The sequence below is a fragment of the Scylla paramamosain genome, chromosome 3 (assembly GCF_035594125.1).
Source record: "Scylla paramamosain isolate STU-SP2022 chromosome 3, ASM3559412v1, whole genome shotgun sequence".
In the NCBI taxonomy this organism is placed as follows: Eukaryota; Metazoa; Arthropoda; class Malacostraca; order Decapoda; family Portunidae; genus Scylla; species Scylla paramamosain.
In genome coordinates, this window is record NC_087153.1 from 2,815,173 (window position 1) to 2,841,551 (window position 26,379).

At 38.0% G+C, this 26,379-nt stretch overlaps 1 protein-coding gene across 5 annotated transcripts in view; it reads left to right on the forward strand.

Moving 5' to 3' along the window:
- The window catches only part of LOC135089289 (major facilitator superfamily domain-containing protein 6-like), a 51,650-nt gene extending 32,646 nt beyond the window's left edge, over positions 1-19,004 (forward strand). For 3 of the 5 annotated variants that reach the window (XM_063984791.1, XM_063984801.1, XM_063984808.1), the window contains exons 7-12: positions 4,574-4,710; positions 5,628-5,740; positions 7,339-7,590; positions 11,464-11,604; positions 13,284-13,443; positions 16,664-19,004. In XM_063984791.1, the coding sequence (XP_063840861.1) occupies positions 4,574-4,710; positions 5,628-5,740; positions 7,339-7,590; positions 11,464-11,604; positions 13,284-13,432 (792 nt within the window). In that variant the 3' untranslated portion in view covers positions 13,433-13,443; positions 16,664-19,004. Of the gene's footprint in view, positions 1-4,573; positions 4,711-5,627; positions 5,741-7,338; positions 7,591-11,463; positions 11,605-13,283; positions 13,444-16,663 lie in introns of those variants that run through there. The other 2 variants (XR_010261443.1, XM_063984819.1) reach the window with 2 other exon arrangements.
- Positions 19,005-26,379: the final 7,375 nt, after the last annotated feature.

Sequence of the window (26,379 nt, forward strand, 5' to 3'; positions counted from 1 at the left end):
TTATTTTTTTTATATACAAAAATTAATACAATGTCTTAACAATATGTATATGAAGAGAGAGAGAGAGAGAGAGAGAGAGAGAGAGAGAGAGAGAGAGAGAGAGAGAGAGAGAGAGAGAGAGAGAGAGAGTCCTGGTGGAGGAGGAGGAGGAGGAGGAGGAGGATGCTGATAGGACAGGGCCCACAATGGACCCTACAAGTGAAAAGGGAGTGTAAAGTTGTCAACCACACAGTCTCTGATGAAACAAGGGATGCTAGTCAAGCTTGTATGCTTCTCCCCTTCCTTCCCTTCCTTTCCTCTCACTTCCCTCTTCCTCTTTCCCTTTCCCTTTCCCAATCCCTATTCCTATCCTTAACATTCTTTCATGTGAGTCTGTACAGTATGTAGTATATCTGGCATGTGTTGTGGTGGTGTGAGGAGAAGCACTGTCTAGTTGTAGTAATTGCTTAATAATTATGAAAAGTCAGCAAAATTTCCAAAACAGCATATCCGGATATCTGGGAATATTCATATAATTTGAGAAGATATTCTACACCAGTTTTCAAAGTGTACAATTGGACATGACAGTTAAAATTCCTTGATCTTTGAATCTGTTTACTGAGAATATTGTTTCATCAGACAATAGAATTTCACACCTCAGATATAATACCTCTGTCTCTCAGATACACTCTTAAACAGTTTTAGTTTGCTTTATTTTGCTTACATTCATATTATTCTTTGGCTCTTTATTAGACATTTGTAGTATCCAAGTCCAGCTCTACACACTCAGTTGATATAGATATTCTCCTCAGAGAGCTTGGGTTAATAACTCATTGCCACCATAACTAAATAGATGAAACAGAAGACATTGTTCTAGATAAAGTGAAGGTGTTCCAGAGGAACAAAGTACATATACTGCTTCTTATTTCTTATAAACCTCTGATGTATCTTCTGGATGGGCAATACATTTCTTGTAAGGTTAAGTTGCCTCTTATATTCAGAATCATAGTAGTGATAATTGAGATGGAATTATGGGATATATTGTTAATTGGAAATACCTAATTTGATTGTGTAGATACTGAAATAAATTTTATGAGCTCAGCTTAAACTTAGCATACAAAACTTAAGTAAATAAACACACACACACACACACACACACACACACACACACACACACACACACACACACACACACACACACACACACACACACACACACCTGACGTGCAAGAGAGTGGACCTGTTTTTTTGGTGCTCTGGCTGAGGACGTCATTTACCTAAAGTAAGTGGGTGAGCATGGGGGAGGAGTTGGATTAGTGTTGTCCCAGTCTTTAGGTGTGATATTAAATGTAAAATATATGTGAATTATTTTTTTTTGCGGGGGAAGGGTCAATCAATGTGGATCCATTGGAAAGATGGCAAGTGATGAGGCTGGAGCTCGTCCAAAACGAAAACAAACATCTTGGGCTGATAGCCCAAAGAGCAGAGTTAATCAAGTGACACCAGGCCCGTTAAACTGTTAATTTAAAGGGGATAATGAACAAACAGTTGAAAGATAAGGAAGGATTTGTAAAAAACAGGCAGTAGTTAAAGTTATTAAAGAAAAGGAAGATTCGGTCAGGACACTGTAGAGAAGAAAAAAATGCATAACTGCATTTGGAAAAGGATCAAGGAGGAAAAGATAGTAGCTAAACATGAGAGAGAGAAAAAAGAAGGAGCACTGCAGTGGATCTAGTAAAAGTTGTGACTGAATTTGAGAATGATTGGCTAAGGGAGATTGAGGAAGTAACAAGACTGGGGAAGTATGTTGAAGGAAAAAAGCTGACCAATGAGGATTAAATTTAAATTGCAAATGGTGGCAGAAGAGGTACTAAGTGGAGCATGGAGATTAGGAAGAAAGGAGGACAGCTAGAACATCTTGTTCCTCCTAAAACAAATTCCTGGTGGGTTTGAGGAATACAAAGCTAAATTAGAGTATACACAAAGATGTGTGGAAGACATGATGGCAAGCAGAGACAATCTAATGATTATGGGAGATTTCAACTACAAGGAGGTTAGATGGGAAGAGTGGTTGGTGGACGGGAGTGATGAATTTTAGGGAGGAGAGTTGTTAAGGATGGCAATGGAGAATTCAATGACAATGGGTGAAAAAGAATGCAAGGTTCAGGGTAGAAGATGAACCCTCAAGGCTGGACTTAATTTTTGCAAAAGAACCTGAAGTTGTCAAGGACTAGAAATATCCAATAGGTAAAAATGATCATGCGGTGGTGGAGTGTACATTGAGAGTAGGAGGAAAGGTACGAAAGAATGAGTCTCACAGAACAGGAAAATTCAACTATGGAAGAACAGACTTTGGAAAATTGAGAAATCACTTTGAGCAATTGGACTGGAATCAGTTCGATGAAACAGTTGGAAAAGAAGATAAATGGGGAAAGTTTATGAAAATATACAGTGAGGGTGTAAGGAGATTTGTCCCAAAGATAAGGAAACAAGAGGTTAAGAAGCAGGAGTCGTTTAATAAACGATGTGAGAAAGCAGGGAGGAAGAGAAATCTGGCTTGAATCAAATGGAAGAAAAGGAAAACAAGTGAGGCATGGGAAAAATATAAAAGGGAGAGAAATGAATATTCAAAGATAAGGAGTGAAGAAATAAAGAATCATGAAAAGATATTGTGGACATGTGTAAGGATGAACCAAGGATGTTCTATAGGTATGTGAATGGTAAAATGAAGAATAAGAAGTGGTTAAACAAATTGAAGATAAATGGTATGCATGTTGATGAAGAAGCAGAAATTGCAGAGGTTTTGAATGACTACTTTCAAAGTGTCTTCACTGAAGAGAGAACATTTGATAGACTGGTGATGGCAGATGTGAGAGTAGAAGGACTGAGTGAGATTGAGGTATAGTGGATGAGGTAAGAATAATGATGGAAGACTTGGATGTGAGGAAGGTGCAGGGACCTGATGGAGTATCTAATTGGGTGCTGTAGGAATGCAGAGATCAACTTGCACACAAGATTTACAAACTCTTCATAACTTCATTAGGGGAAAGAGTGATTCCCAAAGATTGGAAAAAAAGCAGATATAGTCCCTATATATAAGAATGAAAATAAAGAAGAACCATCTAATTATAGACCGGTGTCATTAACAAATGTAGTGGCAAAAATGTGAAAGAATAGTGAAGCAAAGAAAGAGTGAATATCTGGAAAAGAGAGAGATATTAACAGACAGACAATTCAGATTTAGAAAAGGAAGGTTGTGTATGACAAATTTAATGTGCTTTGATTCCAAGGTCAATAGATATAGTACAAGAAAGAGAAGGATGGGTAGATTGTGTTTATTTGGACTTAAAGAAAGCATTTGATAAGGTGCCCCACAAGAAACTGCTGTGGAAATTAGAAATATTTGGTGACTGAGAGGAGTGCTCCTACATTGGATCAGTGACTCTCTGAGAGGAAGGGAAATGAGAACAGTAATCAAAGAGAGGAAGTCATCATGGAGACTACATGAGCATTTGCTGATGATGCAAAATTGACGAGAAAAGTAGAGAGGAGAGAGGATTTTTAAACTCTACAGGAAGATCTGAATGTGATTTTGGATTGGAGTGGCACTTGGAAAATAGAGTTCAACAAAAAAAATGTGGAGTGTTGAAGTTTGGGCATAGTTGTGTGAGGACAGTCTTCTGTTATAAATTGGGTAATGAGGAAATAAAAGTGAAGAGTGGAGAGAAAGACCTTGGAATTACTGTCACTGACAAGCTGTCCCCAGAGGTAGATGTAAGAAGGAAGACAGAGGAAACATAGAAGCTGGTGAGAAACATAACAGCAGTGTTCAACTATCTGGATGAAGAGATGATTAGGAATTTAATTGTGACAGTGATAAGACCTCATTTGGAATATGTGACAGTGATATGGTCTCCCAGCATTATAAGGGACAAAGAAATTAGAGAGAATACAATGAGCAGCTACAAAGTTGCCTCCGACCCTATCAGATTTATTGTATGAAGAGAGACTAAAAAAATTAAACTTGGAAGAGAGGTGACCTGATTGCCTTATATCAGATTTGTTGGGCTATGAAAAATTGGACTGGAGTGATTTGGTGGTGAGAGACTTTAGAAGCACAAGAGGGCATGAGAAGAAGGTGAAGAAGGGTGTTGGTAGAAGTGATATTAAGAACAGTTTTTTGCAAAGGACTGCAGGAATCTGGAATGAGCTGCAAAAAGAAGTAGTAAATGCAATAACTATGTATGATTTTAAGGAAAAAAAAGACTGGACAAGAGTAGATATTGAGACAGGACAGCATGAGCTTAAACTCCTCCTCTGGTAAACCACAACTAGGTAAATACAACTAGGCAACTAGGTAAATGCACACACACACACACACACACACACACACACACACTCACACTTTGAAGAGCAAGGAAGAGGAGGTGATAGCAATGAGAAGTATATATCAACAGCAGAGTGTATATCAACTGCATGAGGAGCTGGATGATTATAAATGGGAAGACAAAATCACATGAATGCAGCTTATATCCTATGTACTACTAATAGGTAAACACACACATGCACACACTGATCTGTTGTTGCCCTGCAGGTTCCCAAGATAACAACAGAGCACAATGTCTTGAAGAAAATTTGGCCCATCTTGCGACATCCTCGATTCTTTGTCTTCTGCATCTTCGTCATCTTTAATGGATTCTTTGATGGAGTTGTAGCCAGCTACCTTTTTATGTGAGTCTGTAGTGCACTTTGTATATCTCTCTCTCTCTCTCTCTCTCTCTCTCTCTCTCTCTCTCTCTCTCTCTCTCTCTCTCTCTCTCTCTCTCTCTCTCTCTCTCTCTCTCTCTCTCTCTCTCTCTCTCTCTCTCTCTCTCTCTCTCTCTCTCTCTCTCTCTCTCTCTTGTTTGCTTTGCAAGATATAACATCCAAGAAAGAAGCAAAAAGAAAAAAATTATGAAAACATCAAACTGTATATTTTCATTATTCTTACTGTAGAATATGAAAGATTCTTCATACAAGCACAAGCTGACATGAATGAGATCAAAGATGATCAATTTTATGGTTACACATAGAAACAACAGTTGATCTCAAAAGAATAAAGTAAAATTTAATGGGGACTTCCTTCGTTATTTAGCAGAATGAAAATTGATATTTGATTTTTACACAGGTTTTGATCTTTTAGGATTGGAGATAAATACCTTGTGTATAATTACACAGTTCACTGTTTAGATAACAATATTTCTTTAGATTTTTGTGTAGATATTTTGTGTGATTGATATGTATTTTCCAGTATATTTACGAATGAACATGCAGTCATTAAGAAAATACTAAGTAGATTGAAACCTGGGATGAAAATCAAGAAATTTGTTTGATTTTGAACTTTTTTTCATTATTTTGAAGGATATTTTAATTTTCACTTGTGCATATTTATTATTTTCAGTCCTTGAGGCTTTTGGATGGGTTTCTTTCAATTGAATACATATCCTAAATATAGCATGCTTCAAAATGCAGTTTATTTGAAATACATTTGCATTGCAGTTAAATGCATTCATAAGTATTGTATTTATCATTTCCAGCTATGTTTTATGTTTCTTTGAGGCATTATTTTAGCAATTCAATGTCTTGAGTAGTAATATTAACTGTATTAGGATGCAAGAAAACATGGCCATGGGGACCAGCGCCATGAATCACATGAAGTTCCTGCAAGGCATGACCATCTTTGTGCAGTGTGGCATAGAGGCTCCCTTCATGTTCATCAATAGTAAGTGGCTTTGCCTGTGGCCAGCTGCTACTTCTGCATAGGAGAGAGAGAGAGAGAACTATATAATGAGATACTGTATATGGACAAATAACAAGAATTGGGGATGGGAGTGTAGGGGGAATTGAGTGTGTAAGCATTGACAGCATGGACAGAAAAAAATAGAGACCTGTCTGTGATAACCTTTAAACATTTCACTCCGGATGCTTAAAAAACATGCATTGCTTATATACAGCGTGGGCTTGCAGGTGGTAACTTATCTAATTTCTAATACTGTAATTTCTCTCTCTCTCTCTCTCTCTCTCTCTCTCTCTCTCTCTCTCTCTCTCTCTCTCTCTCTCTCTCTCTCTCTCTCTCTCTCTCTCTCTCTCTCTCTCTCTCTCTCTCTCTCTCTCTCTCTCTCTCTCTCTCTCTCTCTCTCTCTGAGTCAACCCTTCAGTTGTCATAGAAATATGAGGCAGTTGTTGTTGTTTTTCTGGGTGTAAGTATGACACACACACACACACACACACACACACACACACACACACACACACACACACACACACACACACACACACACACACACACACACACACACACACACACACACACACACATTTATAATTTGAGGTAGTTGGAGAAGAGTCAGTCATTACAGAAGAGGTGGTGATGGGTGAAAGAGGAATAAATGAGGAGGGAAGGGAAGGTGAAGGTATCAGAAAAGAGATTAGTGGGCAGCTGTGTGTTTACACACTTGAGTGAGTTGCAAGGAATGAACCAGGGAGGAGGGGGGAACTGTATCCCCTGCACTGTCTCCCCTTCCTGGGTAGAGAGAGAGAGAGAGAGAGAGAGAGAGAGAGAGAGAGAGAGAGAGAGAGAGAGAGAGAGAGAGAGAGAGAGAGAGAGAGAGAGAGAGAGAGAGAGAGAGAGAGAGAGAGAGAGAGAGAGAGAGAGAGAATGTAGGGAGGAGGGAGGGAGAGGAGGGTAAGAGGACAAGGAATGAACAAGGGAAGGGGGGAACTGTACCTCTCCTAGTCTCTCTTCCCTGATGGAAAGAGGTATAGGATGAAGAGTAGGATAGGGGGATATGGTAGATAAGGGAAGGACCATGGGTGGGAGAAACTATAATGTAAGGCTCTGCCAATGAGACTTTCTCATTCTGGATAGAAGGTGGGGCATGGAATTGCTCATTTACATGACTGGTGGGAACAGGGAGGATGGGAGGAGCAATAGAACCTCAAGGACATAATATGGAGACTGTCAAGACAAGTCAAGGCAGTATGTGGGATTGCTCAACAACTAAAATAGAATACAACCATGATGCCTATGTAGGCGTCATCATATATGCCACTGGCACTTCACAATGCCTACATAGGCATCATTGTATTGAAGGGGTAAAGGTGTTCTAAATATAGATAATATGTATCAGAGTATGCTAGATTTAAAATATTTTTCCCCTATATTCAAGTTCTCATGTGTAAATAAATTCAGATGTTTTATTTTTATTGATGCCATTGACTCAATTATGTTTGCAAGCTTACTGGGCAACAAGTATAGTGGTGGCTCAGCACAATTATAGTATATAATTTTTTTAAGGTTCTTTATTGTCTTCCTTCCAGGCTGGTTCATGAGGACACTGGGAGCCCACTATGTCACATCACTGGTCTTCTTCCTCTACATATTCCGGCTGTTGGGTCTGGCAGTGGTTGGTGCATATGGTCCTGTGTGGGCCACACTGCTTGTTGAGATACTTAATGGACCTTGCTATGGTCTTGGCTATACTGCTATAGTAATTTTTTCTTCAAAATTGTCCCCACCAGGCACCAGCACCACCGTCCAGAGCATAGTGAATATTTGCTATGAAATTCTTGGTAAGCATTGCATGGGAGCATGTAAAGATCCACCATTACCAATACCATTGTTCAGTCTCCTCTTGCATTTGCCTTGTCATTCCCCATCATTGAGAGTTTGATATCCCAAAATTTAATTGTTGTAAATCATAATAATTGATGCTTTTTAGAGAGTACTTTTACAGGAGAATACCCAGATGCCATATATCCTTATAAGGATTGGCTGTGATAGTGTTCTAAAGGGGAGTAGGTGACTGCCTCACAAGAGGCTGTTTGGGAAACATTTTTAAATTATTGTGCTTACAGGATGCTTAAACATTAGGAATTTATGATTTGGGTGATGCAAATCCAAGGATTCTTGTTTGTTGGTGTAGCAGTAAGTGTACAAGACTTACAAGTGAGAAGACTGAAGTTTGAATTCCCATTAGTGCATAGACAAAAATGGGATTTTTACATTGACAAAGACCTGAATTCTTGCTTTGCAGGATGGTGGAGTTATCATACTTCTTTGAACATCTCCATAAGGTTGAAAGTCCTATGATTTACAAAGTGATTTTCTGCTTCAATTACTCAGAACACATGTAGGAAGGTGATGCCATAGCAGAAGTTATATAATTCCACATGTGCTCAACCAGCCAATGGGAGACAAAACACTGTGATGTTAGAGCAAAAGTTTCACCAAAATCTCTGAAAGAGGATGACCAAGACTCAGTAAGGAAAGCCAGTAGAGCAGCCTTGATGGAACCCATACTGGCAACCAGATAGAAGGTTGTGATGAGATAGATGTTTAAGAATCCTCCTGTTGAGGATAGATTAAAAAACTTTAGATAGGCAGGAAATTAAAGCAATAGGACGGTAGTTTGAGGGATTAGAATGGTCACCCTTTTCAGGAACAGGCTGAATGCAGGCAAACTTCCAGCAAGAAGGAAAGGTAGATGTTGACAGACAGACAGGTGAAAAAGTTTGACTAGGCAAGGTGCAAGGACAGAGGCACAGTTTCGGAGAACAATAGGAGGAACCCCATCAGGTCCATAAGCCTTCTAAGGGTTTAGGCCAGCGAGGGCATGGAAAACATCATTGCGAAGAATTTTAATAGGTAGCATGAAGTAATCAGAGGGTGGAGGAGAGGGAGGAACAAGCTCAGAATTGTCCAAGGTTGAGTTTTTAGCAAAGGTTTGAGCAAAGAGTTCAGCTTTAGAAATAGATGTGATAGTGGTGCCATCTGGTTGAAATAAAGGAGGGAAAGAAAAAGAAGCAAAGTTATTGGAGATATTTTTGGCTAGATGCCAGAAATCATGAGGGGAGTTAGATTTTGTACATAATACTGTATATCATTTTCTATGCCAATGTCCAGTAAATAGAATTAATTGGACAAATCCAGACAAATGCAACATCTGGACATGCCTAGCTTGAATTAGGATGGATATTGGAGAGATTATTGTATATTTCCCAACTGAAATACAAAGCTGGTTATGTTGAGAAATGAAATATGTGAGCAATTAAAAGTGAAACCAGTCATTCATTGAAGCGGAAAATGTGATCTTGTTATGAGAGAACTTCTCAATAGCATAAAGACAAAGTTGATAAAATGTTAAATGATGTGTATTTAAAAATAATATGAAAGCAGTATGATTGCTATATGTACAATATGTGATCAAAAGGTTCCAGGACTAAAAAACAAAGCACAACATGGACATGCATGTGTAGCAGCAATGAAGGGTAACATTCTTGAGTCAGTATGCTGTATGGCATAATGCTGTCAACATTAGAGCCTGAGATACATGCATTTTTTTTTTGTATTTTCATGTAATATTCTTTAATTTCACTATGGACCTCATACTCAAGCAGATAGCAAATAGCAAATTCTGTGTCAAACTCAGAAAATTGGCTATGGAGACCCTTGAGACATTTCAGTAAGCCTATGGCAATGAGTTGGATGAGGTATTTTGAGTGGCATTTATGGTTCTAGAAGGGTAGAATATAACTGGAGGATGATGAGAGGCCAAGATGTCCCTCCGTGAGCACAAGCTTTGAAAATATTGAAAAAAAATTGAAGAACTTGTGCAACAGGATTGCCAAATCACCATCAGGGAAATTGCTGACATCATTAGTGTTTCATTTGGAGCAGATGATTAGTATGATTCATGCCATAAGTTCACAGTGTATAGTGTTTTATGTGTTCAGCCCACAATGTTTTCTTTCCTACATGCATCCTTGTATCATATTGAACTTTTAACACAACCTGCCAAGTGCCAATGCTGTAAATTTGCAGTGTCTTATATACCTGCCCTCAGTGCCACTTATGTGAATTTGTAATGCCAACTTAAAAAAATTCTAGACTGTTTATTTGTTAATTTAACTTGACAGAAAACACACTATGTTTATTTCAAACCCTACTTGAGCCTGTGGATGTGTATGTAGCCACATGACAAAATGCCCTTGGAAGCACACTGACTAGCAATTTCATTGTAGTGAATGTGATGTAAGATTGTGCCTAGAGAGTACCACACACTTTGTGACTTCTAAAGTGCTTTAATACTGCTTATAAATAGTGTCTACATAAAAGCAATGGAAAAAGTGCCACCACACACTGAATCACACACAAATTGCAATAGCCTACTGATCGTGCGGTGAGGTGATTAATGTAATGCCAACTCTCATTCCCTCACATACTACCAGTTATTTACAGTGGTGGTGTGGTGATTCACCTTGAACAAGGTGAATAACACCATTCATAAACACTGGTGGTGGCCACAAATTGCTAGCACTACGAACACCACTGGTATCACTATTTTTTGCATTATATGCAACAAAGAGTGATACCAGGCAACTTGTAGTTGCCTGGTATGTTCTCTCTATATTTGTGTTATTTTACACCACTAAAAAATCTCAAGAAACTATAAATTGTTTATTTATTTATTTTTTTTTATGAACATGCATACCTGCATGCATACCTATTTGTCAGGCAACTTGTAGTTTCACTTTGTTAAACCTGCTTTTACATGTTTTCTCACTATCTTTTCATTGTTTATGATTTTTCAGAGCATAAAAAAAAAAGAGGGAAAGAAAATTGACTGGCACCAGAGGCAAGTCTGCGGTTAAAATGGCCAGCACTGCATGGGGTTAATGATGGCAATGATGGCTTGCCCAAGTCCAGAATCACAATTATAGTAGATATATTTAGCTGCTGCCTCTTAAGCTGGGATGTAGGATAGGGATTGTCAGAATTGCATAACTTTTTAAAATGCTATCTTACCTTCTCCATTAATGGAACTGGATTAAGGCAAGAACTTAATCATCTGATTGGCAAATGACAAAATTTTATTGCTCAATATAAGAAATTTTTGGTATTTTGTTATCTTAATTAAATCCATTCATGAATAACAAATAGGTATGCATGCAGGTATGCATGTTCATAAAAGAAACCAAAATAAACAATTTATGGTTTCTTGAGATTTTTTAGTGGTGTAAAATAACACAAGTATAGAAAGAACACTACTGGTAAACTATTCATTATTGTAAGAAGTTCTTTGGGAAAGAGAAACTGCTGTAATTCTTCTTCTCTTCAAAGAGAGGATTTCTTGAAAACTGGTCTAATGGACACCAAGAATGTTGGGATTATTTGACTGCCTATTACAGTTAAGAAAGGAATCTTATAGTGATCCAAAAGTAGTGTAAGGATAAATAACAAAAATTTTAAGAGCATGCAATAAATATGGATGTTATTTAGAATTGATGCTGAACCCCTTAGTGTCCATTATGTTACTACTTAAGGTATTATAAAGAAACTATAAGAGTGGACAGTGAGGGTTACTGTATATAACTTGCTATATTTTGTCACCAACCAAAATGTTTCCAAAGACTGTATGATGATGTAATTCTTTGTTCTGTCAGGGTACGCATCAGCCTCCTACTTTGGTGGACATCTGTTCGCCAGTATTGGTGGGCCCGGACTCTACCTAGTAGCAGGCATCACATCTCTCATTATATTCTTCCTCCATCTTCTGTCTTTAAAGTTGCTGCCTCCACCTGAAGGTAAGATGGAGGTGGGAGGAGGTGTGAACAATTTGAATGTGTATTTGAAGATACTACAGAATTCTGGATTCCAAACATACTTTCATATCTGCTGCCAAAATGGATCCATCTATGACAGTATTCATATTGATTAGGTCTGCATTATTGTAAGATTTGGTGTGTTTGGTTGAGGGGTAAATGTGTAAGTCTCAGTGAGGATTGAGGGCATCAAGGATGTTTATTTGGTTCAGCTCTATCTCATCAGTTCATAAAGAACATTAAACTTGAATACTAGTGAAGCTGTTATCACACAATACAAACATCTACACAGTCTTACCACTAAATTATTATCATGGTTGTCAGAAAAAAGGACAACAGCTCTCTGTCCCTATCTAGGGAGGGGACCGTAAAATACCTCTTGGCCAGCTTGTCTTTTAGGGATGGACCTGAAATGTCTTGATACCTTCTTTTGCTTTCTCTGTATGAAATTAAGCAACACTCATGGTCTTAGGTTTAGCTTCCAGTCTGTGGAATATTGTCTCATCTCCACCAAACCTCTTTTTCTGTTTCTGTCAGAAACAGTTATGAGCCCACTGACAGCAGATTCTTTTCTATCCCCTCTTACTTTTTCTATCCTCAGTTGTAATCCAAAGCTGGCTGTTGTGTCTCTATATGCAATAATATAATTTGCTCCTGTGCCCATGTTCTAGAGTCTTCAGAATTTTACTTCATCTGGCCAAGAGTTTGTTGTCTGTAACTAAATTCATCTGTTCTGTGTGTGTCTCATCTTGTTTGACTTCTAAAGTGGAACACATTTTCGCTCATCTTTCCTTTACTGATTTCAATATTCACCACTAGCTTTTGCTATCATCTGGTAAACAAGCCAGCTTCGTTGTTCTGCATGATCTAGAGCAACTAGTAGACTAGCTACATGTATTCCTGTCTTGGAGTTGTGCCCAACACACACTTTTTATTTCCTAGCCTTTAACTCTTCAGCATATTCTGTTGAACTGTTCCCTCTAGCTCTTCTGATCACAATCTTATTTCTGTTTCATCTCCTCTTGCTCCAGTACTATCTCTGGGATTACCAAAATGGAGGTGTTTCTGGTTTTTCAAGTTTGTTAATTGGGAAAACCTGAGATTGTACTACAGGAAAACCTCCTTAAGTCATCATAATAAGGGCTCAACCTTTGCCATCTCTTTTAAATTCCAATGTGTCAAATATCCCTAAAATCTCTTTGAAACCCTCCCTCTGCAGGGTCAGGGTCTTCAGTTTCATCCCCCTTCCTCCCTCTAGAGCCTCCCCTTGCACTTTGCTTAGGATATGATGTTAAGATGGTCCTGTTCCTGGTTCTGGTTGAACACCATAACTGTGCTTCTGTGCCCTTTCTTTACCTAATCAAGCTTCTCTGACTCAATATCAACCATTTCTAAAAGTTTGCATATATTCAGCCCATTCCTAAGTAAGGTGACCAAATCAGTCCTTCAAACTACTGATCTAAGGCTGTGATTTCCTGTCTTTCTGAAGCTTTTGAGGTTATCCCTAAGAAGAAGATTCTGAACCATGTATCTACTCACAACCTTCTTTTGATTGTTATTTTATTGATTTGTTTATTATTTTTGGAGGACTGATCTCCATGATATATTAAAAATAATAATCAATAAATGAAGAAGGAGTTCTAATACTTTGTATTTTATAGAACATACTGAAGAAGAAAAATCACTCGAGAAGCAGCAGTCTGGCGAAGAAGAGAAATTGAGTCCTGATCCAGAGACAAAAGAACTTGATGAAGGCAGCACATTAACTGTCAGGGTTGAAGAGGAGCAGGAGGCTTCTCAAGTGAATTAGCTCCATTAGTGGTGAGTTAACAGATTGGGCACATTTTTGTACTGTAGTGTGTGTGTGTGTGTGTGTGTGTGTGTGTGTGTCTGCTTAATGTAGTGGTCAGCACGCTCAGTTCTCAACTGAGAAGGGCGGGGTTTGAGTCCTGGACATGGCAAGGTAGGTGGCCAAACCTCTTAATATGTAGCCCCTTTTAGCCTAGAACCTAAGTCTCAGTCCTACCCAAAAACATAATGCCCAAGGGTTGGTGAAGCTCTTGGAAGTTCTGATAGAACAGTCTGCTTAGGGGAAGGAGAACCCCACCATACATGTGAAGCATTTTCCATATGTAGACGTATAAGACCCCTGTACAGAGTTAGCAGCTTGGTGGGTGAGAAAAACTGGCAGAGGTGACTCAGAATGCCTAACTTCATAGAAGCTGTTTTAGCTAGAGATGAGAAGTGAAGTTTCCAGTTTAGATTATAAGTAAATGACAGACTGAGGATGTTCACTGTAGAAGAGGACAGTTGAGTACCATTGAAGAAGAGGGGATAGTTATCTGGAAGATTGTGTCAAGTTGATAGATGGAGGAATTGGATTTTTGAGGCATTGAACAATGCTAAGTTTGCTCTGCCCCAATCAGAAATTTTAGGGAGGTCAGAAGTGAGATCTTCTGTGGCTTCCCTGCATGAGCTGTTTACTTCCTGAAGGGTTGGATTTGGTTGAAGATTTGGAAAAGTGCAGGGTGGTATCATCAGCATAGGAGTGGATAGGACAAGAAGTTTGGTTTAGAAGATCATTGATAAATAGTAGGAAGAGATTGGGTGACAGAACAGAACCCTGAGGAACACCAATGTTAATAAATTTAGAACAGTGACTGTCTACCACAGCAGCAATGGAACAGTCAGAAAGGAAACTTGAGATGAAGTTGCAGAGAGAAGGATAGAAACTGTAGGAGGGTAGTTTGGAAATCAAAGGTTTGTGCCAGACTCTATCAGAAGCTTTTGATATGTCTAAGGCAACAGTAAAAGTTTCATCAAAATCTCTAAAAGAAGATGACCAAGACTCAGTAAGGAAAACCAGAATATCACCAGTAAAGTGGCCTTGACAGAATCCATACTGGCAGTGAAGTGATGATTGTTTAAGCATCTTCCTGTTGAGGATAGCTTAAAAACTTTAGATAGGCAGGAAATTAAAGCAATAGGACTGTAATTTAAGGGATTAGAGCAGTCACCTTTTTTAGGAACAGGTTGAATGCAGGCAAACTTCCAGCAAGAAGGAAAGGTAAATGTTGACAGACAGAGTTGAAAGAGTTTGACTAGGCAAGATGCTAGCATGGAGGTGCAGTTTTAGAGAACAATAGGAGGGACCCCACCAGGTCCATAAGCCTTCTAAGGGTTTATGCCAGTGAGGGCATGGAAAACATCATTGTGAGGAATTTTAATAGGTAGCATGAAGTAATCAGAGGATGGAGGAGAGGGAGGAACAAGCTCTGAATCATCCAAGGTAGAGTTTTTACCAAAGGTTTGAGTGAAGCATTCAACTTTAGAGATAGATGTGATAACCGTGGTGTCATCTGGTTGAAATAAAGGAGGGAAAGAAGAAGCAAAGTTATTGTGAGATATTTTTGGCTAGGTGCCAGAAGTCATAAGGGGAGTTAGATCTTGAAAGATTTTGACATTTTCTATTAATGAAGGAATTTTTGGCTAATTGGAGAACAAATTTAGCATGGTTCTGGGCAGAAATATAAAGCACATGAGATTCTGGTGATGGAAGGCTGAAGTACCTTTTGTGGGCCACCTCTCTATCATGTATAGCATGAGAACAGGCTGTGTTAAAATAAGGTTTGGAAGGTTTAGGTCAAGAAAAAGAGTGAGGAATGTATGCCTCCATACCAGACACCTCTGTTATGTGCTTGGCACACAGAGACATGGAAGCAGTAGTCATTCCAAGGAAAATCAGCAAAATACCTCCTCAGGTCTCCCAACTAGTAGAGCCAAAACACCAGAGGCACCTTACACTCAGGTGGATCCTAAGGGAGGATTGGAGCAAAAGGACAAGATACAGATATGAGATTGTGATCAGAGGAGCCCATTGGAAAAAAATACGGTAACAACATAAGCTGTTGCCATGATGATTTTGAATTTTAAATTTTGAGTGAAGGGTGTGTGTGTAATTAGGTGCTTGTAGTTTTGTGTGAAGGAAGAGAGTGGTCTTTAGAGGGCAGGCTGTGACTGCCCCCTTGTGTTGTGAGACACAAAGGGAAAACGTTCAGTGAGGTCACACCTTGGTTTAATGATAAGTTCACAGCACCTCCTGATCCAATACTTTAGACCTCACTGGGAGCAGCTATTGTTTTGGCAGGTGCCTAATGTCCCCTATATGCAGAGGGGTTCCAATACTATCTGACTTCCAGATCATATCTAGTTATGGATGTTCTTTTAATGAATTTAGTTTAGATATGTGATGAGCACTATACTGCAGTATCTTTATTCTCCTCCCTTGCTATCACCTGTAATATTGTTCTTGGTCATTTTGCCATTGAAAACTTTTGGTTCAGTTATTTTCAACAAAATGTATTCATGGAATGTATTCACAAATACTTGCATTAAGTATTTAAACTAACATTATTTCAGTATGTTCATAATGACTTGTAGGAATTTTATGTATTCATATTTGAATATATTTAACTCTTGTATTTACTGCATTCTATTCCTGGTGTGGAGTAATATGTAATATGTTTGAATTGTGAGAAATGAGGAACTGTGGTGGAGAGTTAGCTGATCAAGCATAAGATTATGATTCATCCTTTCAAAGAGAGAGAGAGAGAGAGAGAGAGAGAGAGAGAGAGAGAGAGAGAGAGAGAGAGAGAGAGAGAGAGAGCACTTTATGGTACATGTCTTAAATGCAATGCATGACATGTTTTGTGTCACACTGGCATTTGTTGATCTTGCATGCAAGTGGGATTGGATAATCTAAGTATGAAGAATAAATTGGAAGGGAATAATTGATTTTAAAAGTTCAATAGTTAGGATTTTCATTTATACAACTTAATGGTGAATATACCTTTATATTGCATTGAAAAATAGACATGGTTACTATACATTTTTTTGCACACAAGATAAATTGTAAAACTTAAATTGGTTTTCTTTTGAAATAGAATAAATCAAAAAATGAAAATTCTTGCAGAAAGTCAATGAATTGTGAAAAAATAGAAATGTTTGCTCACATCCATTGACATCCTAAAACTTTTTCCAGGTTGGAAGTCTACATGGCAAAGATAGTGTCAGTCAAGACTAAACATCCTATAAGCAACACAACATTGGCAAGTTACTTATACTGGGAGCTTTGAGGAATTTGTTGTATTGGAGGTAGGTATGTCCCAGTTGTAGAAACACCAGGCCACCAACTGCAGTGATATGAACAGCTGACCACATTTTTACTATTGTCTCAATGGCATTGGCAAAATTATTGTCTTGCAAGGGTCTTATGACCTCACAGTATATGGGTTATGAATTATTTTTGACACAAAGTATGTACAGCAGCCACCAGACCCATCCTTTCACCCTTAATCCTACATTGCATGGCAGGCAACATGTCATAATCTTTTCATGGAGGCTGTCATTTACTGGATCCCTGTCCCAAGCAAAATAAGCCTTGCCCACTCTGATAATATTACAGCCTACCCATCAGTTATGTCTTTATCTGTGGGATAAATTAGCTGTGTGAAGCTTTCACCTCAATAAGGACATGTGAAAATGCAAGCCTTGAACCATGCCTGCTCTGAGAGCAAGAACAAACAAAAGTTTGAATTGCTGCACTGGGAGCATTTATAGATGGAGTTGCTTTAGCAATGAAGTTCCCAGAGGTAGATGCTTGTACTTGTATATTATCTACCATAGCTCACCTAATACAGTAGATAGGCCATTTTATTTAATACTGTTTGATGTAAGTGTTGATTTCAGAACTTGCATCTGTTTGTGAATACTCAACAAAACCAAAATAAGGAAATGGTTAAGAGTTGTAGTCAGAGAACTGCTCTGTAATCTCTCTTATTTGCAGCTGATGATTTGTTCAGATTTTCCCTAAAATGCCATACATCAAGCAAAGCATGTCTGTTTATAAGAACTTTTCCAATCGTCCCTCATATTCCCCAGATAGTGGCTATTGTCTGCTGAGGAGGCACACATCAGGAATGAGATTAAATATTTTCATCAAAAGTCCATGCATTATATTTATGGCATTTTTTGGAAAAGATGAATATATCATTGTGTTAAAGATTTTTCTTTAAGGATAAACAGTTTATTTCAGTATTCATCCTCTAAAACAGCAAATAAATAAAATGTGTAATAAACATTAGAGAGCAATTTGAATTAAATTTGTCACATTTTCATATTTTTTGCTTTTATTGGGTTTTCACAGATAGATCTGAGTTGTGCAATCAATACTGCATTTAATCATATTAACCAAAATGGACCATCTAGTGTATCAGGTGAACTGTGGCATAAAATAAATAAGCATGTGCACAGTAATCTCTCCAACATCTGGATGTTTAGTAAGAAGGTTCATCCAATATCCAGACATACTGTGTCTGGATATTAAATGGGACATATGCTTGGTTAAATGTCCACACACACACACACACACATGCAGCAGCCAGTTTCCTACTGTGTGCCTCTGTCTGGTCACTGTCATCCTACGCAGCGGTATGGTGCTGCCACATGGCCTGTAGCATGTCACGTTGTATTGCAACCCCATTACAGTTGCCACTGTGAATAGTCGCACTGTTTAAACTCAAGGTCGTTTGTGCACTAGAAGTAGAGAGGTTACTAAAAAAGAGTCCCTACATTGTAGACATTGTGTTCATGCATTTAATGCTGGTCAAGAAACTACTTAAATATTTGATAAGTCGAATCAGAAAATACAGGAATCAGAAAATACAGAAATATGACCAAGGTTTTCTAAATATTATGAAATTTCAAACCATTATTTTTCTCCGTAGTTTTCATCAGAATATTCTTAAGTGCTCTTTTCATTGAGTAAATGAATGGTCGTCAAACATTGTAACCAGTAGAAGCAGGGGAGCATCATGCATTATGGCCAGATAGTTGAATTTCTCTTCTGGTGACAAATGTAGTGTGACACTGGCCCTTCTCTCCTCCTCTCTTGCAGGCAAGCTTACGTGATTAGTGTTGTGGCAAACAAGTGGTTTATCCAGAAATAATCTTTGTTCAGGTATGTGAACAGTACATGGAAATATGTATACAACACATAGCACATGTGCATTTATTTTCACTATCTGCAGATATGCTGTATATATTTGCAGTAATTTTTCACTGAGTGGTATTTCTTGTAATTGCTGTTGTTATTCCACACCCCTACACAACTGTAACTCTTTCCTGTTCTCACTGACCCTTCATGTTCATGTCTCTGCTGTTCCATCACCTGTTGCCTCTTACCATAGAGCACATGCTTGCTTTTGTGGTGGTGCCCAGGATCTCCAAGGCTTGCTCATCCTCTTATGCTGGGATTTTTATTTTTATTTTTTTAATTGTATTGTCACATGAAATGAACAAATTTGACATTTGTTTCCCTACTTTGAGGCCTAACCCAACACATGCAAATACACAAAACATTTACCATATTTCCCACTATATAAAATACACTAAAGATTTGAAAATTTGCCGTGCATCTTATAATCTGATGATTAGGTTTTGGCAAGCCTAGGACTTACTGTTACTGGTACAAGACTAATCCAAAATACCTGTTTGACACAGCAGTTCACAGATATCCCCAGAATGAAATATACATCTATTATTATTAATTATCAAATACATTACTTGATAATTTATATAGTCATCCCTCATTATCCATGGGGGTTAAGGTAACAGTCACACCTGTGGACAAAGAAAATCTATGTAAAATTAGTATCTCTGCTTAAAAACATTCCTGAGCCTCAAAAACCTTGTTTAAGTAAAGAAAAATTGTGTGTAGTACATATTTTGCGGTGCATACCACACTCCTAGAATGCAAGAACATAAGAAATAAGGGAAGCTGCAAGAAGCCATTAGGTCTACATGTGACAGTCCCTGTATGAAATATACCTACCTATTTCCACCAATCATCCCCATCTAAAAATCTGTAATCTTCTCTTAAAGCTATCACTCACTTTGAGAACCATTTTCTTCCTATCTCTTTTTTAAAGACTTCTATCAGGTCCCCGTCTTAATCTATTTCTCTCTAAAGAATGTAAATTTAACGGCTCCAATCTTGCTTTGTAAGGAGTACTCCTCATCCCCTGTATCCTTTTAGTCATTCTCTTTTGTACTGATTCTAATAGACCTATATCCCTCCTGTGTAATATGGGGGGTCAAAACTGCACAGCGTAGGGGCACAGGGCCTTCTATTTTTAACACTCCAAAAAGTTGATCCTAATACCCTATTTGCCCTGTTTCTGGCCACAGTGCATTGCTTTCTCAGATGGAGTTCAGAGCTAACTATAACTCCTAAATCTTTTTCGTACCTTGAACCTACCAGAACTTCGTTGTTTATTGTGTATCTACTGTGTGGGTTTCCTCTTTGCATTTGTTGATATTAAACTACATTTGCCATCTGTCTGTCCATTGTTGATATTAAACTACATTTGCCATCTGTCTGCCCATTCTTTCATCCTATCCAAATCTGTCTGCAAGGTGATGGCATCCATTTCTGACCTAATTAATCTACCTATCCTCGTGTCATTTGCAAATTTACTAACATCACTACTAATTCCACTATCCAAGTCACTGATATACATTAAAAACAACAATGGCTCTAATAGTGATCGCTGTGGCACCCCACTAATTACTTGATCCCACTCGGATTTAGAGCCGTTTATTACAGCTGTCACCTGTTGCTTAGCCACGACCTTCCCATCTAATCTGTGTGCCCTAACCTTTCTCAGGAGCCTCTGATGTCAAATGCTTTACCAAAGTCCAGATATAGGATGTCATAACTATCACCATTATCTGCTGCCTTGTAAACTTTACTGTAAAAACTTAACAAGTTTGTCAGGCAAGACTTCCCTTCGTAAAGCCATGCTATGACTGATTTATACTTAACAAGTTTGTCAGGCAAGACTTCCCTTCGTAAAGCCATGCTATGACTGATTTATCAAGTTATGTTGTCTAAATGGTTCCTAATGTTCTTCACTATTACTGACTCCATTATTTCACCTACAAGAGAAGTTAATCTGACAAGTCTGTAATTAGATGTTAAAGTTTTATCTCCTTTTTTAAAGATGTGTATACATTTGCCTGCCTCCACATTATTGGTACCTCACCTGACTCAAGTGATTTCCTAAAGACAGAAACTAATGGTTCACTAATAACCTCTTTGAATTTCTTAAGTACTCTGGGATATATTTCATCTGGTGTCTTGAACTTCTGTAGCCTATCTTATCTCCTGTTCCACTATTTCCTTAGTTATGGTAATATCTGTCAGCTTCTCATTCTCTTCTGCTCTAAACATCTGTTCACTATTCGGCATTTCCTGCATACACTGCTGTGTATGACAAGCACCATAATCTTCAAGACAACAGTTTGAGGAAAATATCCAGTGCTTGAAATGCTCGCTCAGTAAATAATTAGAAAACACTGGTGCAAAAACTTACTTTTTTTTTATTTACATCTTCTGATGCAATTTTATATTCTCAATTCACTAGTAATAATTAGATGTTGGTGAAATTAGATTTTTTTTGTTTGTTTTATTAATTATATGAGGTAAAATTGGATGCAATCCTCAATCAATCCCATCCTCAAGACCAGCTGCTTGTTGGATGACACCAAGGGCTGAAAGAAGTTCACGTGGCCACAGTAAACAACACAAGTGATGCATTCGACTTTGTGTCATGAATGTTTTATTGCCTAGGCAATTGACCTTATTTCCATGCTGAGAAATCAACACACAGGTTGCTGTGAGTCCTTGGTAAAGGGTGCCATCTTGATGTCTATGTTGATAATTCTGAGGACATTTTGCTGGAATTTGCCTAGTGTGGATAATTTTATTTTCCCAATTTGTATTATTTGGTGTAGCTTATGCTTGAATTGTTAAGAGTACCTGCATCATACAAAACAATTGTAGCCAGGCCGCATATTTTGGAAAGGTGGTAAGGTTTTTCTCCCATGGAGGCTAGCCCCAACCTCTGCAGTGACATTATGCTTGCTTCCTTCCCTCTTTGCCCATTCTCTCTCTCTCTCTCTCTCTCTGAGTCATCATAATTCTGCCATTGTCTGTTAGCATGGTCCTTTTTTTTTTCTTCCTCTCTGTTAACTTATCAGAGAGGAGGAGGAGTGAGCCACAAGTGATGTCACTGCAGAGAGTGGGCTAGCTTCCCCAGGAGAAAGACCTTCCCACCTTTTAAAAATATGCAGCCAGGCTGGGTTGAATGAGCAGCTCTATAACAAGACTTAGACAATCTTCAACCAACTTAAAAATTATGCTGGTTATTTATTTTCTATGGCAATATATTATAAGCACAGCTATAAAATACAAGGCATCATAAAGATTAAGATTACAATCGACATTGGATTAGACAATAAATAAATCAATATTTTTGGCATATACAGCTCAGGGTAACTTTTATTTTTGCATTTTTAAGTGAAAAAGTGCACATTATACACAGCAAAATATGGTATACGGTTACAAACACTTTATATATCAATTAACTAAAAAAAGCAGTGAACATTAATAGGTTGCCTCTCATGGACTCCATTATTTGAATTTTTGGTTGGCAGCAGTCCATCTAAGAGTGAAACTGTGGTTAATGAGGGATGACTAATGCTAAAATACAAAAATGTGAGATGACTATTGCTAAAAAATGAAAATGAACAGTCTTTGTTAATTTAACAATGTCTTTTAATTAACAAAGTCTTTCTTAATTAACAAATTAACAAAATCTTTTCAATTACCAAAGTCTTTGTTAATTAACAAAATCTTTGTTATCAGTCATGATGTAGATTATAAGATGGCCATTGTCCAGCTAAACACATTGAAAATGATAGATACATGATTAAGCATAAAGGTAGGCCAGTTTCATCAATTCTAAAACATGGAGTCACATTTTTGGAGATTTGGGGAGAAGTTAGGACAGATGGACAAGACAAGATGTACCCTGCAGATGTGCAAGTTCTAGCAATGCTGCATCCTGTGAAATGAACATGCACAGGTCACCACACTTGTGAGGTGGGTGTTGATATATTGTTATTCTATCTGTACTCCCATCTAAGCTCAAACACCAGTGACCTGGACAATAATAGCATTGAAAAGGAGAAGGATAGGCATTTATGGTATTTCTTTCATGGTTTTAGGTCAAATATTAAAGGAAGTATGACTAAAAATAGGTCATTTCATGGTTTTAGGTCAAATATTAAAGGAAGTATGACTAAAAATAGGTCATTTCATGGTTTTAGGTCAAATATTAAAGGAAGTATGACTAAAAATAGGTCATTTCATGGTTTTAGGTCAAATATTAAAGGAAGTATGACTAAAAATAGGTCATTTCATGGTTTTAGGTCAAATATTAAAGGAAGTATGACTAAAAATAGGTCATTTCATGGTTTTAGGTCAAATATTAAAGGAAGTATGACTAAAAATAGGTCAAATATTAAAGGAAATATAAAAATGAGTAATTGTTTTTTCAAAAAAAAAGTGTGTAGTCTTAATTTTTCAATAAATAAATAAATAAATAAAATAAATAAATAAATAAATAAATAAATAAATAAAATGTGTATTGTGTGCAGATGTAGGGACAAAGACAGTGAGAAAGGTAAAAGGATCTCCATAAATAAGGATTTGCAACATAAGTGCCATAGAAGAAATGTGTCTTGGAATCAGTTGTATATATATACACAACAGTGTACAATACCATTTTCCATTTTTTGAGGAAGTAAACATTTCATGCAGGGAAGCCACAGAATGCTTGACTTCTGATCTTTCTAAAATTTCTGATTGCGGCAGAGCAAACTTGGTATTGTTCAATGCCTCAAAAACTCAATTCCTCCATCTATCAACTTGACACAACCTTCCAGACAACTATCCCCTCTTCTTCAATGACACCCAACTGTTGGCCCCCTCTTCTACACTGAACATCCTCGGTCTGTCCTTTACTTATGATCTGAACTGGAAACTTCACATCTCATCTCTAGCTAAAACAGCTTCTATGAAGTTAGGCATTCTGAGACCTCTCTGCCAATTTTTCTCACCCCCCCAGCTGCTGACTCTACAAGAGCCTTATCCGTCCATGTATGGAGTATGCTTCACATGTCTGGGGGGTTCCACTCATACTGCTCTTCTAGACAGGGTGGAATCAAAAGCTTTTCGTCTCATCAACTCCTCTCCTCTAACTGACTGTCTTCAGCCCCTCTCTCACCGCCGCAATGTTGCATCTCTAGCTGTCTTCTACCGCTATTTTCATGCTAACTGCTCTTCTGATCTTGCTAACTGCATGCCTCCCCTCCTCCCCTGCCTCGCTGCACAAGACTTTCTTGTGCACTTTCTCTCACCCCTATTCTGTCCACCTCTCTAACGCAAGAGTTAACCAGTATTCTCAAACATTCATCCCTTTCTCTGGTAAACTCTGGAACTTCCTGCCTGCTTCTGTATTTCCACCTAGGTTCCTATGACTTGAATTCCTTCAAGAGGGAGGTTTCAAGACACTTATCAATTTTTGACTACTGCTTTAACCTTTTTATGGGACTGGCATTTCAGTGGGCATTTTTTTTTTATTGGATTTTTGTTGCCCGTGGCCAGTGTCCTTCCTACATTAAAAAAAAACTTGTGTAAGACTTGTGTAAGAAAAGTTGACAACTGTCAACTCTTCTTGCATGGGAGTGTGCTGAGTGGTTGTGTTGTCATCATCTGTTCACTATCAATGTGGCAATCTTCATCAGTTGTTATATTTCAGAGATTCTTACTCCACTTGTTTGCTCTTGATACAGCCATACCCTTAATGTTTATTCCAAGATGATCAGCAAGACCTGAGTGGATTTTGGTCAACTTTGTCCTGTCACTATGCAGTTTTCCCCCTCCATTGAGATAAATTTTTCGTGATGGTAATATATGTCATAGGTACTTGAATATTACAGTTTCTTGACAATTATCTTCCTTTTTGATGCCAGCATGATAGAAAGGGAGAAGGAGATGCAAGAGGGATGGTGAGGGGAAGGGGAGGATAAGGATGAGGTGGAGATGAAGGCATATGGAGCAAAAAAAGCTTACTTTAGAGGTAGATCCAGCCAATTAGGAATAGTGTGGTGGCTTCTGTACCATTTACCCATAATATATGCTCCATTCTCATCAGCATTGTGGCAACAGCATAAATCTTAACAATGGTTGTAAAAGAAATTTTCACATGCTTGATAGTCATGTTAAAAACTGCATGACATTCAACATGTGAAACTTGTCTTTGTGAATAAGGAATGTCAGTAATACCTTGATCATCTCCAAGGAAGCATGATCTCTACTCTGTTGTGGGTGACTTTTCCCTAGAATGTTTTTTTTTTTTTTTTTTACCAATAAGCTTTTTACTCCTGGTAGACAGAATGAGATGGAAAAAAGCTAACAATTCATAAAATGGCGTGCTTTTGGTGTTGCTTGAACAAGGAAGCACTGTGCTCCACTTCCTCATGCACCATTATGCAATTTATATCAAAACCTACTTTGCTGCTGCTCAGCACTGGTTGCAATTCATGTGAAAAAAAAAGACCAAAAATAAAGGTTGTCAAAATCATGTTAGAATATGGTATGTTTGATATGGCTACCAACTGAATTAGGAATTGTGAACTAGCTTGGGTACATTGGTCTGAAATTATTAGATGTGTCAGTCAGTGTTTTAACGTATTATGAGGCCATCTGACAAGGTGAGTCCTCTAAGAAGCCATCATGTAAGATTTCAATGACCTTAGAAACAACATACAAGGGGGGGCATCTCTACATAGTTTACTCACAGCTTACTTTGGGATGTCTTTTCTCATATGTCACATTTACCCACAGTGTTTTCCATATTCAGCCAGTAGTAGGGCACTTGTCTTTTTTTCGGTTGTTAGCTTCTATCAAATTCTGGCCACCACAATAAGGAAAAGCACATCCATAGCAAAGGGTATGAGCAAGACTGCCAGAGTATCACTGCTTCTCATTCACTTGGACTGGATGTAAGGATGTCATACTAAATACAGTGGAACCTTGGTTCTAGAACTTAATTAGTTCTTGAATGCTGTTCAAAATCTGAAATGTTCGAAAACCGAAACTATTTTCCCTATACGAATTAATGTAAAATGGATTAATCTGTTCCCAGGCACCAGTATACTCTGTCTTAGCAGCTTATGACAGATGCCCCGACAGCCAAGATGGCTGCTTCACATCTCCAGCTCACAAATTATTTATCCAGAAAGAATTTTGTGACACAGAACTCATCAGAAGATATTGTTTAGACTGGACAGGCATTCTCTTTGTCACTGATTGAGTAAGGGAAGCCTTACAGAAGGACACAGAAAACAGCAACCCACTTACTGCCAAAATGAAGGTTATCATAACACTGCTGCTGGGAAAAGCTAATGGAAAAATGCAGTTGTGCAGTAATGATGGCATTGGGGATCAGTGAGAGCGTCACATGTGGCTCAGGATAACACTCCTGAGTGCCAAAAACTGTTTGTTTATATCAAGCTTTACAATGTTATTTCAAAGATTGAATTACTGTCCTACGCTGAATTACTGTCCTACGCTCTGTCTCTCTCCTCCAAATATATAAAAACGAAGTAAATATTTATAGAAACTACAAATTAGTAATAAATGGCAGTTTTTGCTATGTCTTTTACATATTTAACATCAAGTAACTTTGTTCTAAGACTGAATTATGGTACTGCAACCGAAGCAGTAATGAGTTTAGAATTTTGTTTGAAAACTGATCTATTCGAAAAGGGAGCCGTTTCATAACTGAG